The following is a 17272-nucleotide window of genomic DNA, read 5'->3' as shown; positions in this document are numbered from 1 at the left end:
CACTTCACAATGAAATCATGACCCAGTCCTTCAAATCCTTGGAAGTTTATCAGGTAGATTGGTAGTGGACCGAAAATGTTGCTAGCTCTTCTCGGTGTAAATGTTGCAAAGTTGTCATCTCCACTACAGTCCTCAAATACCACCGCCATCATCAGAAGCAGTATGTAGGTCTGTAGTACTTGTAGAATCATCCTTCATCAACAGTTTGTCTAACACATCCTCTCCTTCACTTATCTCTCCATCTTCCTTAGTAGAGAAGGTAACAGTAGCCGACTTGAACATGACTGTATCACTCAACGCTCCACATGAGAATGAGCTGCACAATCCAGATCATGAATATTTTATATTCTCTCTATGCTGACTGTACTAGACCAGTCAAGTCGGTACTCTTTGATCATTTCATGAATCATTAAGCAGTAGGCTCGTGTATTGGCGGGTATGTTGACAGTAGCTTCAAACTCAATCCTCACATCGACACTTCCAGTTTTGAGTGATTCATTTTGGCGGGAGCAATCGAAAGCAAACAACATTATATTACCAGTGCTTATGGCTCCTGTTTCAAGCAGAGGTTTAGATGAGCGAGCAATATCATGATTGTAGACTCCATTGAAAGCTGTATACATGTTGTAGACACGATTATCATCACCATCAATGCTCTCATATGGGTAGTATTTGTTGTTTAAAAACACTCGAATATCCTTCATACTACACTTGTCAAATTTTGAACTGTTAGCTGCTGCTACACCTCGTCTTGCAGTCTGCAGGCCAACTACAATGTAGCGTGGCTTCTCATGCTGAGTTGTTGACTTGACAGTCCATGTATGTTTTGTAGTTTGCAGCAAGGTTGGGTACTCATACAATTCCCAATGTCAAAATGGTATATTGATTGCTGTGTCATTCTGCACAATCTGTAGCAGATGCATTCTTACATCATCAGCCACTTCTAAATACGACATTCTCCACAAAAGCTTTGTGATTGTAACATTAGCACCGGCAACACTCACACAGTCATTGAAATTGGGATTGACTCTTGTTTCACATTCAACAGAATCTGTCTATAGTCTTCAGCAAAGCCTAGCAGGTATCGTAGAGGTACATCCATTTTTGTACCATCTGCAGCAAAATTGGCAAAACCAGTGGTTGAACTAAACTTGTAGCCGGCCGCTTCCATCTTGCTGCGTTCATCCTGCTCGAATGTCATAGCATTCTTCATCAGACTGGTGATACCTGGATTACATATGCTGTCCACCTCTACATCATTGATTTCATAGCGTATCTCTGAAAACAGATTGGCAAAGAATCCAGACACACATGGTGTTCCAGCCACAGCAGCATTGCCAGCTCCAAGCACAGTATACTCTAGATGTAGATAGCTCTCTGATGGTAGTGTGTAAATGTCCTGTTGCTGGATTGGTATCCTCACTTCATCGTTGGCATTGAAGCTTGCAGTATAGGGGGCATGAGAATGATAGTCATAGCCAATGATACTGTCGTCTGAGGAAGGTCCTCGTCATATCACATCCAAAACTCCCATTTCTTCTATTGTCTAACTTGACAGCCTCGTTCCTTCAAATACTCAATGCTCCTTGATGTTAACCTCACCAAGGTTGAATGCTGAATGAATCTTTGTTTCCTTTTATCTTCTTTTATAGGTGAAAGAGGATGATGATGGAGAGAAGAAGGAGGAGGATGGACTGCAGCCTCCATATTCAATCCTTGATTCCACTTTTCAAATAACAACACCATTTCACTTACGTTGTCTTAGATGCAGAGCTATATTAATCTCCTCTCCTCTATTATTTATCAGACGTCCGTTCTTCTCAACTACCTGCAGTGTAATGCTACCAATCTGCTTGACGTCTACAGGTAAATAGATTATATTCTGCACAGTCACCACCAATTTATACCCAGGATCAACATTGGGGTAAAACTCATAGATCACGTGATCTTTAATTCCATTGGAGTAGGATCCAGTAACAATGTTACATATGACGCGTATCACATTAGGTCTACTGATTTGTACAGTAGTATCACTTCTAGTAGACGTGTTGGCCTCTATTGTTTGAGTATTAGTAAATCCTAACAGCTTTCCTATTGAATTTGAATGGCTGAAATCCAGCTTAGCAGTGCTCAAACCTAAACACTTCAAGGTTGATGGATCTATAGTTGCCTGGAATTCAATATCATGCTCCAACAGCCTTTGTGCAAGCAAGTCGGCAATTGTGGTAAATTCAAAACTGCCTGTTGGTAATGTTACATAATGCATAACCAAATCTCTACTGGTAGTAGTAGTAGTAGCCCTTGTACACCTTTTACCAATAACCTCCTCATCTTCATCCTCATCAGATTCACCAGGTTTATGTTTGGAGATCATACTATTCCAGTAGCTATGAAACTTTGATTTTGCCATACTCTGAAGCTCGTCATGTGTTATCTCTGCACTAGTATCACCCTTCTTAGGAATTCTATTACCTGCATAAAAATGTAGTACATTGTTAAAACCTTCCTCAACATTTGGTATTGAGTTACAACTTGTAAAGCCAGTTAATCCAATTCCCCAGTCACCACTGCTCACATCAAGTGGTGGAAAATAGTTGCTCTCCAGAACTGACGTTTTACCTCCAAAATAGAGCATCATGATGTTGCCTGCTCAATATACTTTTATACAATGACTATCAATTCCCCTTCATCAGCCTTATATACTAAGAGTAAAGGGTAAAAGAAATATAGATGGACAGATTGTGGTATTAATCAATTTTAATTATTATCAATCAAGAACTTCAAACACAAATGTCCACAGATATGTGAGTATAGATCCTCCTGCTTCTGCTCATAGTTATACTCGATCCTTGATGCTGGCTCCAGTCCTCGATGCATGTAGTCAATAAACTCCTGCGGTGGTCTCAGGTTGCCAAGTCCATCAAAGTATTGGGTGACATTATCCTTTTTCACATAGTACACCCAATGTGTGCCTGCTCCACTGCTGGTATCCAGGTTAATGATACCACACTCTTGTCTCAAGGGCCCATCCAATGGTAGGACATCCTGCATAAACACTCCTCGAAAGTGTTTCAGCTTTAGACAACACACATACTTGTAGAGGTCTGCGTCGGTGAGTGCTCGGTCAGGCAGAGCAATCATTGTCTTCTGCATTGACAATGGTGGCGTGCCCCATTTCCTGTCCCCTGTTGACATCTCAGATAAAGACCTTTACTTTTCTTGGACAATGTCTGCTGACGTCTCAGATAAAGTCCTTTACCTTTCTTGGACGATGTGTGCTGACTTTCCCTGGAATTCTTCTTCTTACAACTTCTTGCTCCTCCCCCAAACTTTGCCTTGGCCTTCATGATGTTGGTGACTGCTAGTGCTGCAGCCTTCTCAAGTACTCCTGCATCTGAAGAGTTTACCACACTCCAAGCTCGATCTGCCAAGATGTTGTCAGCCTTTGCTCTGCTCGCTGTATCACTATTTTTGGAGTAGGCAATGTTGTGCTCCTTACAGGCTCGATCAAGACTATTTATACCTGGATCGCCTCGTGCCAATCGCTTCTCCAACTTGGTACCTGGTCCACAGTACTAGTAACCGGGGATGTGAAGTTCAACAGGTAGAATGTCAATTGCTTTATTAACTATAGTGCCAGCACTATTTTTAACTATTGAACCGGCAGCTTTTGCAATTGATGATAGTACCCCTCTCCCTTGGTACCTCCTCACTCTCTTACATCCAGCCATCTAATGCCTCTTAACAGCTTTAGCAGCTGGTTTTATACTTTTTGGTGTGGGTGATGTTTGTGCTGGTGGCAATGATGTTTCAGGTGGTGGTTCCGGTAATCCCAAGATCTATGAAATATTTCTTCATTTCATCAGGTGGCAATTCCTTCATAGTTTTAGCATTTTCTGGATCTAACACAATGTCTAAATAAAATATAAACATTTTACCAGCAAACTCAATCAGCCTCTTCTCAAGATATCGATTGTTTACTCCATCAGTAGGCTTAATTGGATCCAGCATATCAGTAAGTATTGAATTGTTGAGACTTGTGAATACCTGTGATGTGGTATTGTCCCTTGTCTTTGGCAGCCACATTGAAATCAGTTCTCTACATGTTGCAGAGTTAACAGCATCTCCATCAGCACATGGATGTGCTAAATTTATCAAACATCTATAGCGTGCATTAATGATTCCCACAGAATCCATAGCTCAACTATTATGTATATACATATTAGATCTCTTATATAGCAAAGCTAGTATGCAGGGTTACCAACTATATAGCCGCCTTACACCAACTCTTCTAGAATCGAATTGATTTCATTCTCATGTCCAGTGTTGCCAACTGCCTTGGACTGATCCAACAGTCTTAGTCTGTCCACCAACTCGTTGGGATTGTTGTAGTAGACATACTCAATCTTAGTTCGATTGCTTGCCACCATATTAAATGGTGTCACCAGTCCTCTCCCACTATGCTTACCATTCCTTATCAGTGAGTAAATTGTCTTCTTGTACTTGGCATCATTGGAGTTCATAATACGTCCAACTGGGTCATAGTTTTTTCTATACAAATTGGTCAAATACAGAATGCATTTGTATGCATTTGAGTCAGGTGACATAACAAGTTGATTGTTTGGCTTCTTTTTAAAAATCAGCTCACATAGTCCGGCTGTTGCATCAAAAATCATTTTATGTTCTTCATCTACAGGGTCAGTCAGTTCAATCTTTGAGCCATCACTTCCAAAGGTTAGATACCTACTACCCAAATAGTACTTGTTTCCAACTAATCTTGGTCCAAATGTAGTATCTGAACTACTATCATTCAACATCGCTCTATAAACATATGGACCCACTTTGGTTCCACTCAATCCACTCTGAGTATAAATGTTGTACACTTCCTTAGGACTGCTGTTATTCAACACTGCCTCAATATCCTCCTCCTCCTCCTCCTCCTCCTCATCACTCCTAGCCTCAGACAATAATTTTCTTGCAACTGCTGAAGTACTTGGATCCGGAGTGGAGCCTGCTGCTTCTCCAAATGATTCATAGGTTGGTGACTCCTCCTCCTCCTCCTGCTCCTCAACAACTTCTAGTTGTGATGGTAATGGATGTCAAACATGCCTGGGTCGGATCGGTGTTGTTGGCGGTGTAGGCGGTATAAGCTGATGTTGTTCTGCTAATGGTTGAGCCAGTGGCTGTTGCTGAGCTGGAAGTGCTTGTTGCTGAGCTGGAGGTGGTTGCTGCTGGGCTGTAGGAATCTGAAGAGTCTCAATAATTTTTCCCAGTGGTTCAGTTAGCGGTTTGAAATGTTTTGCATATTGCTCCTCTGTCAATTCTCTTCCAAGTGTGAGCTCCTTATGCTTTCTCTTGATGTTACGTCTTAGCTTTGCAATCTCCTTGATGGTAGAAGCTACCTCCTCCAATGTCTTCTGACGAGGTCGAACCATCCTGCTTGCCTCACAATAACAGACATACTCTACTAGACTTACACCTCAACTAAATAGGTGTCAATACCATTTCTGTAGTGCCCAGCATTCTTTCCTGATAAGCGGTCAATAACAATGAATGCATGTGCAGCTGATGACCAAACCTTGTTACACATGTCCTTGAACTGATCAAAGGTCATATCGGCGCTGACATGGTCTCTATACAGATGCTTCAAGTTCAGCTCATCCTGTTCAAACATGATTAGAAAATTTGCATTGTCATGAATCAGCTATTTTGGAATGCGGCTTTAGGTCTGTGCCAGATAGAAAACATCAACATCGCTGTGTCTGCCTACACTGAAGTATTTCCTGATGGCATCCTGTTGCTCACAAATTACATCATCGAAGATAATTATTGAATTGGCAGGCAGTTCATGTGGTTCAGATATTTCCTCACTTGTATCTACTCACTCTACATATTCCATCTCATTGCCTAGTCCCTGCATGATGGTTTTAAGTAGCTTGTACTTGGACTGAAATGTAGTCTTTGAGAAAAGGTGTATATTTGAAAAATGTATTCCATTTGGATCAAAAAGCATGTTGAACAGTAGATTTGTCTTACCACACCCTGAAGGTCCACATATAATGCATCTTATATGGTTGGGGAACAAAGGACCATTCCGCTTCTTCTTATTGTCCATTTCCAGACCACAACCTCTCACCACACGATCGAAATCAATAACTTTGAACAGGTTTTGCCGTTGTACAACCTCTCTCATCCTAGATCAAGTCACTTTTGTTGATCCACAAGTCATGACTTGAACTGTATCCTTTCCAATGCACTGGCAGCTTTCCTTTAAAACCTTTTCAATCTCAAAGACACTTGGCGCTGTTTAGACAGTCTCCGAACTCACACATGTCTGCTTGCTCCAGTGGCAGGAGTTGTAGTAGCAGCAGTACTAGTTGAAGTAGTACTAGCAGGAGTAGTAGTGCTAGCAGCAAGAGTTGTTGTAGCAGTTGCAGTACTCACTGGAGTAGTAATAACAATGGATGCTTGTTCTTCACAGCATGGTGCACAGACCTTGACTGACCTTGCAACAACCGCTTCCAGAAAGTCCAGCAATGTGAATGTAGGGTGAAGACAGGTGTGCAGATTGTATGCGCAGTAGACTCGTTTGCAGAGAGATCCCTCCACACTCGTTCCCCAGCCATATTCATGTACCAGTCTCTGATATTGATGTACATTTGATCGATTGCTGACTGATTACCACGTAGAGCAGGAATCCCTGATGTTAGCAGACACTGTTGCATATGACGGATGTTTGATGTATCCAGTCCATGTTCCCTTGAAATGAGAAATTCCTGTGTCCTGTACTTTGGATCCAATGCACTAGCACTGAGTGCTAGCACAAGGTAGAGCGCTGCTTGGTACATGCTTGTAGCCACCATGATTGAAGAATGATGATTGATAGCCATTGTCATCCCCTCTTATACTTTTAGATGACTCATCTTTCGCTGTATTCCCCTCCACTTTTTCTCAGTCTACTGCAACATGTTGTCAAACAGTGAGCTATATCTGCGGGATGCAGTGATTGAGCTTGAGGAGGAGGAACTACATAATCATGGTATTATCTCATTGACACACTTTTTTAACGATGCAGGACATTTGAGTCCAGAGTCCAGAAGTCCAGAGTCCAGAGTCCAGAAGTCCAGAGTCCAGAGTCCATGGTCCAGAGTAGTTCTGAGTCCAGAGTCCAGGGTCCAGGGTCCCAGAATCCAGAGTCCAGAAGTCTAGAGTCCAGAATCCAGAAGTCCAGAGTTCAGAGCCCCGAGTTCAGAGTTCAGAGTGTTCAGAGTTCAGAGTTTGACCAGTTGAAACGTGAAAACTTTCATGTTCAATCATATTTCAACAAAAGATATCCATCGTGGTGTAATGGTTTACAAGCAATTATACCTACACTCTACCTACCTACCTACATTCCTTAACCAAACATCTTACATCCCCATATATACAATGAAGATTCGAACCTGGGACCTTATGAATAATTCAAACCCGAGTCCTCCAGAATGGAAAGCAGATGTGCTAACCACTACACCATGGTGGATATCTATTTACTTGTTGTTTATTATGTATACTTTAACAACTATATCCAAGCTCATTGCAGCTTCTAGTGAGCTGTAAGTGAACAGTGACTGAACAGTGATTGAACAGTGACTGATCAGTAATTGAACTGACTGACTGACCACTGAGTGGACGACCCCCAACCATGCTCCTGCATGACCAACTTGAGCTAGAGTGATAGGTCCCCCATTGATGCCCCTAATGCTGGTGGGCATGGCCATTATTCTCATTTATTCCCGATTTTATGTGATTTTATTTTTTTTATTTATTTATTTTTTTATTTTTTTTAATTTTTTTTTTCTTTTTTTATTTTTTTTATTTATTTTTTTTTAATTTTTTTTAATTATTTATTTTTTTTCCAATTTTTGCTGAGGCATTATGACACGAGCGTTTTTATTGTTGGCGCAGTACTCTTCATGATCCCTAAGCCTTTGTTCTCCATCATTCTTAATGGTGTAGTGGGTGAAGCATCATCTGCAAATGATGATTCCATGCTCATGTTTAGTAATCTGTGCTCTCAAAAGTTTCTCAAATTTTTTTATATAACAATAGTAAGTATTTACATTATCGTCATCATCATCATCATCATTATCAATGTCCTCTGAAGTATCTGACGTCTTACTGAGCAGAAGAAGGTCTGTATGGTCTGCCTTGATCTCCTTAACTACTTGTCTAGGGAAAATATTGTTTTTTGAATCAATGCTGTACACATTCACTGATATATTAGGGTTATTTTTCTCAAATCGATCTATTTGATTGATTGATACTGGAAATGTCAAGCCATTAAAATTGTATTTGTCCTCAATTTGGTGGTATTGATGGTTGACATGTTCAGGATGTCCCCCTTTCACATGCTTAGCAAGCATTGCCCACTTGAAGCACTCTTGGTCTTGGTTTTTTGGATTGATGACTGCTTTCCTTGCAGCAATTTTCGGTGGAAGCTCAATGTATGATGATCCTCTTAGTGGTACATGCCTGCTGGTGCAGATAAGCAGACCATTGATGGTAAGTAGGGTCCATCTGCTTGACTGCCCCTCAAACTTGAGCTCCTCCTTCAGTATCCTCTGACAAGCAGTCTTGACCATGTTGGGAACTTCATCAATATTGAACACTGGATAGTTGAGGGTTTTGAATGCTATATTTTGTAGTTCATCCTTCTCCTGGTTCTGCTCATCAAGGCTGATCTTGTAGTATGTTGCCTCCAGCATCATGTTGAACTTGTTGGCTCCATAGGTGATACACTCTTGGGTGATGAGGTCTATGATCTGGCTCTCCAACTTTCCCAGCAGAGAGTGGAAGTCCTTGCTCGAGTTGGATGATGATCCAGTTTTGTAGAATAGGGTGCGGAGGCATGAGTTGAATGTGTCCTCCAACACAACGAACTTCCCCTCCTCAGCCAACTCACGTCTGCAGGTCTTGTTCATCTGTTTCAAAACAAAAAGTTTCATTATGTATAAAACAGTTATACCATACACATACATACATACATAGAATTATATAGTAGATGATCATCATGCACATGCATTAGTAGCTGTATTATACATTGCTGCTCACTATCTATTGAAAGGTGAATATTTTTATCTAACCTGCTTATTTCATCTTCATGATCTCGCTTCTAGATGTGCAAATAGGGAGGCTTTGGTTAGGGGAAAGGCGGTTTTTAGGATTGGACACGGTAAGATGGGGGACAGTTTAATTTACTTCAAGGGTGGATAGTTTGATTGACTTCAAGCCATCCCTGAAAACGTATTTTACAACAAGGACATTTGGGTGGGGGCGCCAGTAGTACAATTTTTGCATGCAAGGTGCATGCATGGTAATAGTAAGTTGCATTGATCTGCAATATGGCAGACAGGGCAGATGGCAATATAGCAATCTCTCTAACATACATCATTAGTGGTGTTGGAGGAAGCATATTTAAGGATGATGATGAGGATGATGGAGTATTTGGTTGGATTTTACAATGCTTTCCACCCATTCAACAAGAATAGTTTTATATAATAAGAAAAAAATGAATAGTTTAAATCATTATTACTGAATTTCAAATCAATAATTCTAAAAAAAAAAAAAAAAAAAATGGATAATGATGAGGAGACATCTTACTTAAAGTCCCCCACACAAAATATTCATCAAAATGGGTCTTTTAAAATTCTAAATAATATTTATTCTGTCTCTCTCTCTCTCTCTCTCTTCTCTCTCTCTCTCTCTCTCTCTCTCTCTCTCTCTCTCAAACTGAATGATCATCATGATGTGTGAGGAGACATCTTAAAGTCCCCCACACAAAGTATTCATCAAAATGGATCTTTTAAAATAATAACCAACAATAATAATAAACAATATAGATTGTACTTACTTTGCTATTCACTAAAAACTGCACTGCACTGTAGCACACACACACACACACACTAAAAAGAGCAACTCGTCTTCAACTAGTCAGCAACACAATGATAGCTCTTAACCTAGCTCCACAGTGCAGGCTGGTTGCTTGGCTGAATCGGACTAGGCGCTGAGTAAATAATAGCAGCGTTGGTGGGAATGCAAGCGGCCGCAGTAACACCTCCCACCCAGCAATGGTCGGCGTAGTTACGCCTAGCGGACAGACGAAAGAACAAACCAGTTGGTTATTTGATCCCTCCAGCCAGGCTCAGCCAAGCAGCCGAGACAATAGAACAATGGAGTGACGGTCTTATTCGCGTTCATCAGCAGTTTTCTTTCTCACGACTATTTTTATTTTTGTGTGTCAATAATAACTCCAGTCACCAGTAAAAAGTTTCCAGAAACGTGGTGTACTACCATATTAATGACTTTTCATGATGATTTTTAATTATTTAAAAACATTGTTGACATTCTGAGCCTTGGGGTCGCTGAGAACGAATCTGCAATCAGAATTTCTCTATTACCAAAAATAACGAAAAAAATCCAGCTGTTGATCTTCCGGCAACCGTTAACAGTCATCCTGCAATTTGGCCGAAACACTTCCAAGCCAGACACCCATCTCTCATCTTGACATCAGGGAATATTTTTATTGAATCATGCAATGTTTCAAATTATATTGCTAATTGTTAGCTTTCTCTCTTCCTCTCTTTAGTTCTCAACAAACGATGGAAATTTCTGTTTCAATAAGCTGCCACTTGGATGATCAATTTTTCCTCTCGAGTTATCTGAGATGAGACTTAGCTCAAATTTTTGTATCACGGACCTACTATTTGCTAGGAGCATCTTATGATCTGCCCTCTATCAGTAATAAATAAAGAAATTTTGCCACAGCTTGGCATGAAAATTATTGAGTCTAATCATTTGAATTATTAATTGATGTGTTGGAAGTGCTCTGTAGAATAGTAGACTAATTGCAGTGAATTTTGTGGAATATTGGGCGGGGCTTGAGAGTCGACCTCGACTTTATCCATTGGCAATTAATATTTCTTGTTAACATTTATCAAATTAGCAGTGATCATGTTATTTTTGCTTTTGCTTGATGCAATTAAAAATAGAATTCCAAATCAAGTTTATTTGGAATTAGTTGACTCTGGTATCCATGGAACTCTTGCTTATTCTGGAATTTCTGGCATAGCCTTTCGCTCAAGCTGGTTTACACCGAAGTTATTGACAAAATGTTGATAACTTAATCCTTATGGATTCTATTAGATTGAACAAAACTTGACTAACACATATGTTCATCAAATGTTTACATTTTGTTAATAACTTTGGTGTAAACGCAGCTTTTTTACTCTTCGTTTCACTTATTCAAAAGTGTAAAAGCAGCCAATCCACTGATTCTTTCTTCCATGGAAGTCCATTTATATATAAGAGTCCATTCATAATAATTAGTTTAACATTTAATGTGGCTGATTTCTCATGTCCTAAACTTTACTACCATAAATATTAAAGTGGGAATTTTTAAGTGGACATTTTAATGTTAATTTGAATAATTCTGAATAGTTTATTCAATCACTTTGATTATTGACTACCATTATATGATTTCTTTCTTTAATCTTAGCTTGAAACCAAAAGCTTAGGGATGAAAATTTGAATGTAAATTAACATGTAACTTAATTAAATCTCTATCTAAATTGAGAACTTTAGTATTTACTTGTGATTCATTAATATAAATATCAATAGGTTTGTCTTGTGTCATGTAATGACATCAATATTGGGGACCGAGCTTCGCTCTGGAGTACAAAAGCATAGACAATTTATTACAAAAGAAGAAATTATAATATCATTCATAGTTCATACAGAAATGTTCTATCTAATCACAGTAAATTGAGATTAATTCCCAGAGGAATGCAAAAATTTCCCTCACAAATGCCCAGTTGCACAAAAGCCGGTTGAATTTTAATCCTGATTAATTAATTACACATGAACCAAATCAGAGAAAACCATTACAAAAAGATGGATCTACTGGAATCAGGATTGAAAATAATCCGGCTTTTTTGCAACCGGCACTAAGTACCTGATTGAATGATTACAAAAGTTCAACAGCTGAGTCATAATTTTGACACAGTCCCACATACATGAACTCGCTCACTCACTTCCATCATCAACAGATGATGAAATAATCATTATCAGCTGTTTTTCCAAGGATAAATAATAATTATCATTTCAATGTTCTTCAGCGAGTTTTTCCAGGGATGAGACCCAGTGCAATCGAATTTTTATATTATAAACCTACTATGGTCTGAATTTCGTGAGAATCGTTAGAGCCATTTTCGAAATCTGGTGAAATACAAACATATAAACATCTAAACATATAAACAGAAATTGCTCGTTTAATAGTATAGGATGAAAGGAAATAGGACCAGCTGATGGAATATTATGTTTTTTTTTTATATAGTTATTAGCTGATTTTGAAACAGAATATATCAGGTCCAGTAGCTCAAAAGCCTGTTCAATTTCAAGCATGATTAAATTTCATGAGAACTAATCAGAGCAGGGTTTTTTTTAATAGACGGCTTCTCTGATTGGTTCTCGTGGTATTTAGTCCGGATTAGGAATTAACAGACAGGACAACTGGCTCTCTCAAGGTCATGACTGCATAGAAACATAGAGCAACAGAGGAACAAATACAACAGAAGTTGAAGAAATTAGTTGCATTTCTATCACCTCACAATAAACATCAATTCAACTACCAAATGTTTGGGGGGATCGATTTTAAATTTATTTTGCTATCATCCGGTCAATTTCTGTACCTATTCTTCCAGATGTTCCATCAATACTGCAATGTTTTAAAATAAGATCGCTAAATTTGGTAACTCAACTACAGCTATTATAATCTTTTTCTTTTTGTGTAGTTGAGAAGTTGATATTGTGGTAATTTTTCATATTGAATGAAAAAGACTAAGAAATTGTCAAAAAACCACTGATTTATTGATAATTAGAAAGACCGGTTTCGGTTATTACACCATTGTCAATCTCTGATAAACAGTTTATGACAATTTCTTAGTCTTTTTCATTCAATAATCTTTTTCACTTGCTCACACTTTCCTTCTCACGTTTTCAACAGAGTATGGAAAATTTTTTTGATCAGCTGCTACTTGAGGGACCAATAATTATTTCTGAAAGAGCTTCAGCGATTTTTCCCAGAGTTGAGACGTGTTCCAAAATAATTTTTTATCGCAAACGTACTCTATTCCTGATTTAATAAAAACATTTTAGAGGCGTCATGTTTCGAGATCCGTCAGAAATACATACATATCCGCAAACACACATATTTAAACAAAAATTGTTTGCTTAGTATAATATTGACTTCAATGATTATGTTTTCATTTAATGAGAGCTTATTTCACATAACAATAACAACGGGTATAAATGTCAAACATAATTGAAATCGAAACTAATAACAGCTGGCATAAAAAGAAAAAATGTCAATCATAATTTTGAAATCGAAGCAGAAGCTATCATCTTATCTCCATCTGATCTAATAAAAACAAATTGTAGTAAGATTCACATCAATGTGTCAGCATTATTTGAATGGAGAGCATTGATGCTATTAATGAGGTATACTGACAGTTTCAAGTGAATATCAACGAACTGTTATGTATATTCTCCAATATTTTTATCGAAAGCTACCTTCTATTTTCTTTGGTAACACAGCTAATGTTTAGGAATAATTGATTCATGGGAAAAGCGCCTTACTTCTATGGAAGATATTTTTACATTAGGTAAAGCAACAACAGCTATTTGGCTGTTTTAATAAATAACCCTTTTCTTTCGTCAAATTAAATTCTGACCGAATTTCCTCATTCTTTGCACAAAGATTCCACAACGGATACTTCTGAAGTTTTAAAAATACCCTCCATTCATCATACTGAATAATTAAAATTTCATCGAAATTGTTCAAGCTGTTCTCGCGATCTGTCAGATATACAAACAAAATTAGTCTTGATAGAACTCCCGTCATAAAAGTTTATTTTATGAAACATAAAAATTATCTATAGCCTACTCCCAGGAATAGAAATGAAAATATTTATTCTTAAATTTATATTCTAATATTTATAAATCTGATTACACTTTTTAAAATTATTCAACACAACATGTTTCGGCTATAAATAATGCCATTATCAAGTGATTGGAAAATAAATTAATAATAATATAATATTCTCAGGAATAGCTCTGATTGAAGTAGCAGTGCCCAATCAATTTTTCCGTGATAAATGCATTTTAATCTTCAACTTGGTGCCAACCTAACAAAGTTAACTTAACTTAATGCCAACCTTACAAAATTATTAACTTGGTTACCAGTTAACAACTGTTTCGAAGAGGTTGTTAACAACTGTTACTCTCTAGATTATAGTTCTATATTAACTAATAGAAAGAAAAATAAAAATCTTAGTACCCTTTTTGAAATATTTAATCACAACATGTTTGGAAACATGTTAAAATCACAATATTTAGGAAACATGTTGTGATTAAATATTTCAAAAAGGGTACTAAGATTTTTATTTTTCTTTCTATTTCTATAAAAGTAGCCCTATACAGAAAAGAGATAAGTTCTATATTAACATATGGTATGGACATTTCAATAATAATTAAGAGATTGGAATAAGAAGAATTTACATGCTGAAAGACGAACTTTAAACCCTTAAAAACCACCCTTAGAGTTAAAATATCGCCAAAAGACTTCTTAGTGAGCACCTAGGACTTATAAGGAAGCTATATTTCAAGTTTTGTTGCAATCCGTCCAGTAGTTTTCCAGAAATCGTGATCAGTGAGTCAGTGAGATAAGGATTTTATAAGTATAGATTTACACCAGAAGGAAATCATTCACTACGAAGAGATAGCAGACCTCGTGTGTCTCCAGCGTTATTGTCCTATCACCAGCTGTCTCATTATCTTTGAATAGTAGATTTGAGATGCGCGAGAACACAAGCGCCAGGTGATAAACTTTCATAACGGCAAGGAAAGTTGTGTGAGTGCGCCACACCAGATTTTTTTTACCAACTTTTATTACATTACCAACTTTAAATTACTATTATATAAATAATACATTTACCAATTTTAAATTACTCTATTGCATTCTTTCTCTACTATGTTCATTTACTTATTTTTGAGAGATGAGAATGCTTTTTCTTTTCAAAGTTAAATACCTAATAAGTAATATTATTGACTTCTGTTCGGAATTTTCATTTCCTTTTTATTTATTTATTTTGTTTAATTACCAGCTTATTACTTCATTGTGGTTTTCTTCTATCTAGTCCAGGCAATGAATGCTCAAAAAAGGGTATAGAGGGACAAGTTTGGAAGACAATTTTTGACCCCGCAGCTCTGTTTAGGGTAGTAAGGAAGTAAACATAACAAAAGTCCCCACCCCTACCCCCTGTGCTAATGGAGTGGAGGTGGTTCAAAGGTGCCATTTTTTGGTTTCTCGCATATAACTCGAAAATTACGCATCAATAATTTCCTACAATATTGATTCAACAACTTTTTCTATATCTCTCTCACTTTTCGAGATATCCGCTCTTAAAGATGTGACATTTTTGAAAAAAAACACATTTTCCTTCAATTTTTGCTCTTATAACTTTTTGAATATCATTTGAAAAAATTCATGCTGATCTTGAGCTTATCAGCATCGAATTCTCTTCAATTTGATGTATAATTTCACAAGTATACGCACATCCCCACAACTGCAGCTTCAGTGTTGAGTGTGAGATCTTCAGTTTTGCTAAAATAGAGCTAAAATTGACAAAGGAATTTGGAGAGAATGTTTGAACACAATTTTTGACGTTGCAGCTTTGTTGGAACCAGTTAGGGGGTGAACATATCAAAAGTTCCCATCCCTACCCCTTGTTCTTAAGGGATGAGGGTGGTTTAATAGTTGCATTTTTCAAATATCAAATATATAATACCAACTCAACTCTTCTTAGAAACAACTTTACTACATTAGCAGTAAATTCATAAATATACTAGTAAGTGAATTTCCACTTAATAATTTCCGAAGAAAAAGAGCCATAATAGAGGCATTGCTGAACTTAAATTATTATATTTCCAATCATTGACTTTTATATAATAATCAATTTCATATTATACATTTCATGTTGAACACTACATACGCTGAATTTAAGTTACCGTATTATCTTACTCTGATCAAGTTGATTTCGTGACTCACACTGGCGCACAAGGAATCTTCCTTCTGTTGGTGTTTTACCTCATCTACTGTACTCATAGGAGCATAATAATTATGGTTACTGTTAATAGAATAATTAATTAAATCTTTATTTAATTATTATTATTACTATTATATGTGATATTATGAATAAGGATATCATTTCTTGATTATTTCTAATGAAATAAATTAGCAGTTCCTGAATTTCCATGTTTGATGCAGTAGCTTATATTTTTTTTGCTAAGCTTTTCTTCTGTATTTTGTTTTTGGCAAATATATAGCATATAGGACACATTAGAACCTTATAGTTTATTACTATGAATTTCTTGTAAATATATTTTACATGAATGAAACACTTTTATATCCATAGTATCTTTCTATCTATATCTTTTAATTAATTCATTTGATAGCCAATAATCTATTCCTATTTCAGAATACCTCTCTCAGTGCACACGCGATCTGTCGAAAACAGCGGCCGATAACAAGTGGCCCCGCTACACGTCGGTGCTGTCTCGTGTGGTGAACGAGACGTGGAGTCCGCTGCAATCCAAGAGCTACAGCAGCGGGACGGATGTGCCAGACAACATGCACATGGATGCTGTGCTCCAGTATCCTGGCATCAATGCTGTTGGAATCGACATGAATCCACTCGACAACCACCAATTATTCACTTGAGATCAATTTTATTCCATTTTTTCAGAAAAATAAAGACAGTTTTATAAGAATCAATATAAAATCGACATGAATCCACTCGACAACCAACAATTATTCAATTGAGATCAATTTTATTCCATTTTTTCAGAAAAATGAAGACAGTTTTATAAGAATCAATATAATGTTCTAATTCTAAGACTATTTCTCCAATATTAGACTATTTCTGCTTGAAATGTTTTTCCCTCCACCCACTGTCTTAAGCACTTACTTTACTCCCTAAAACATAATACTAAAGTGTCACTTTTTTCCCTCGGTACGAAAAAACAGAAAAACTCCCAAGGGAGGAAAATTAACTCCATTTGAATAAAATGGGAATCATCTCTATTTTAAAAACTCACATTGGAAATAGGTTGGTAGGTCGAAGCTCAGATGAGGAAGCATAATAGGATTGTCTGTCATTGAGTCAACTGGACTCAATAC

The 17272-nt window shown here is 37.3% G+C and overlaps 1 protein-coding gene across 1 annotated transcript in view; it reads left to right on the top strand.

The window, feature by feature from the left end:
* Positions 1-17002, top strand: part of LOC120348757 — a 44909-nt gene extending 27907 nt beyond the window's left edge. The window contains exon 4 of the mRNA XM_039421473.1: positions 16572-17002. Within this exon, the coding sequence (XP_039277407.1) occupies positions 16572-16813 (242 nt within the window). The 3' untranslated portion in view covers positions 16814-17002. The remainder of the gene's footprint in view (positions 1-16571) is intronic.
* Positions 17003-17272: the final 270 nt, after the last annotated feature.

The sequence above is a fragment of the Nilaparvata lugens genome, chromosome 2 (assembly GCF_014356525.2).
Source record: "Nilaparvata lugens isolate BPH chromosome 2, ASM1435652v1, whole genome shotgun sequence".
In the NCBI taxonomy this organism is placed as follows: domain Eukaryota; kingdom Metazoa; phylum Arthropoda; class Insecta; order Hemiptera; family Delphacidae; genus Nilaparvata; species Nilaparvata lugens.
The sequence above is the reverse complement of the archived record's forward strand: the minus strand, read 5'-3'. Positions and strand labels throughout refer to the sequence as shown.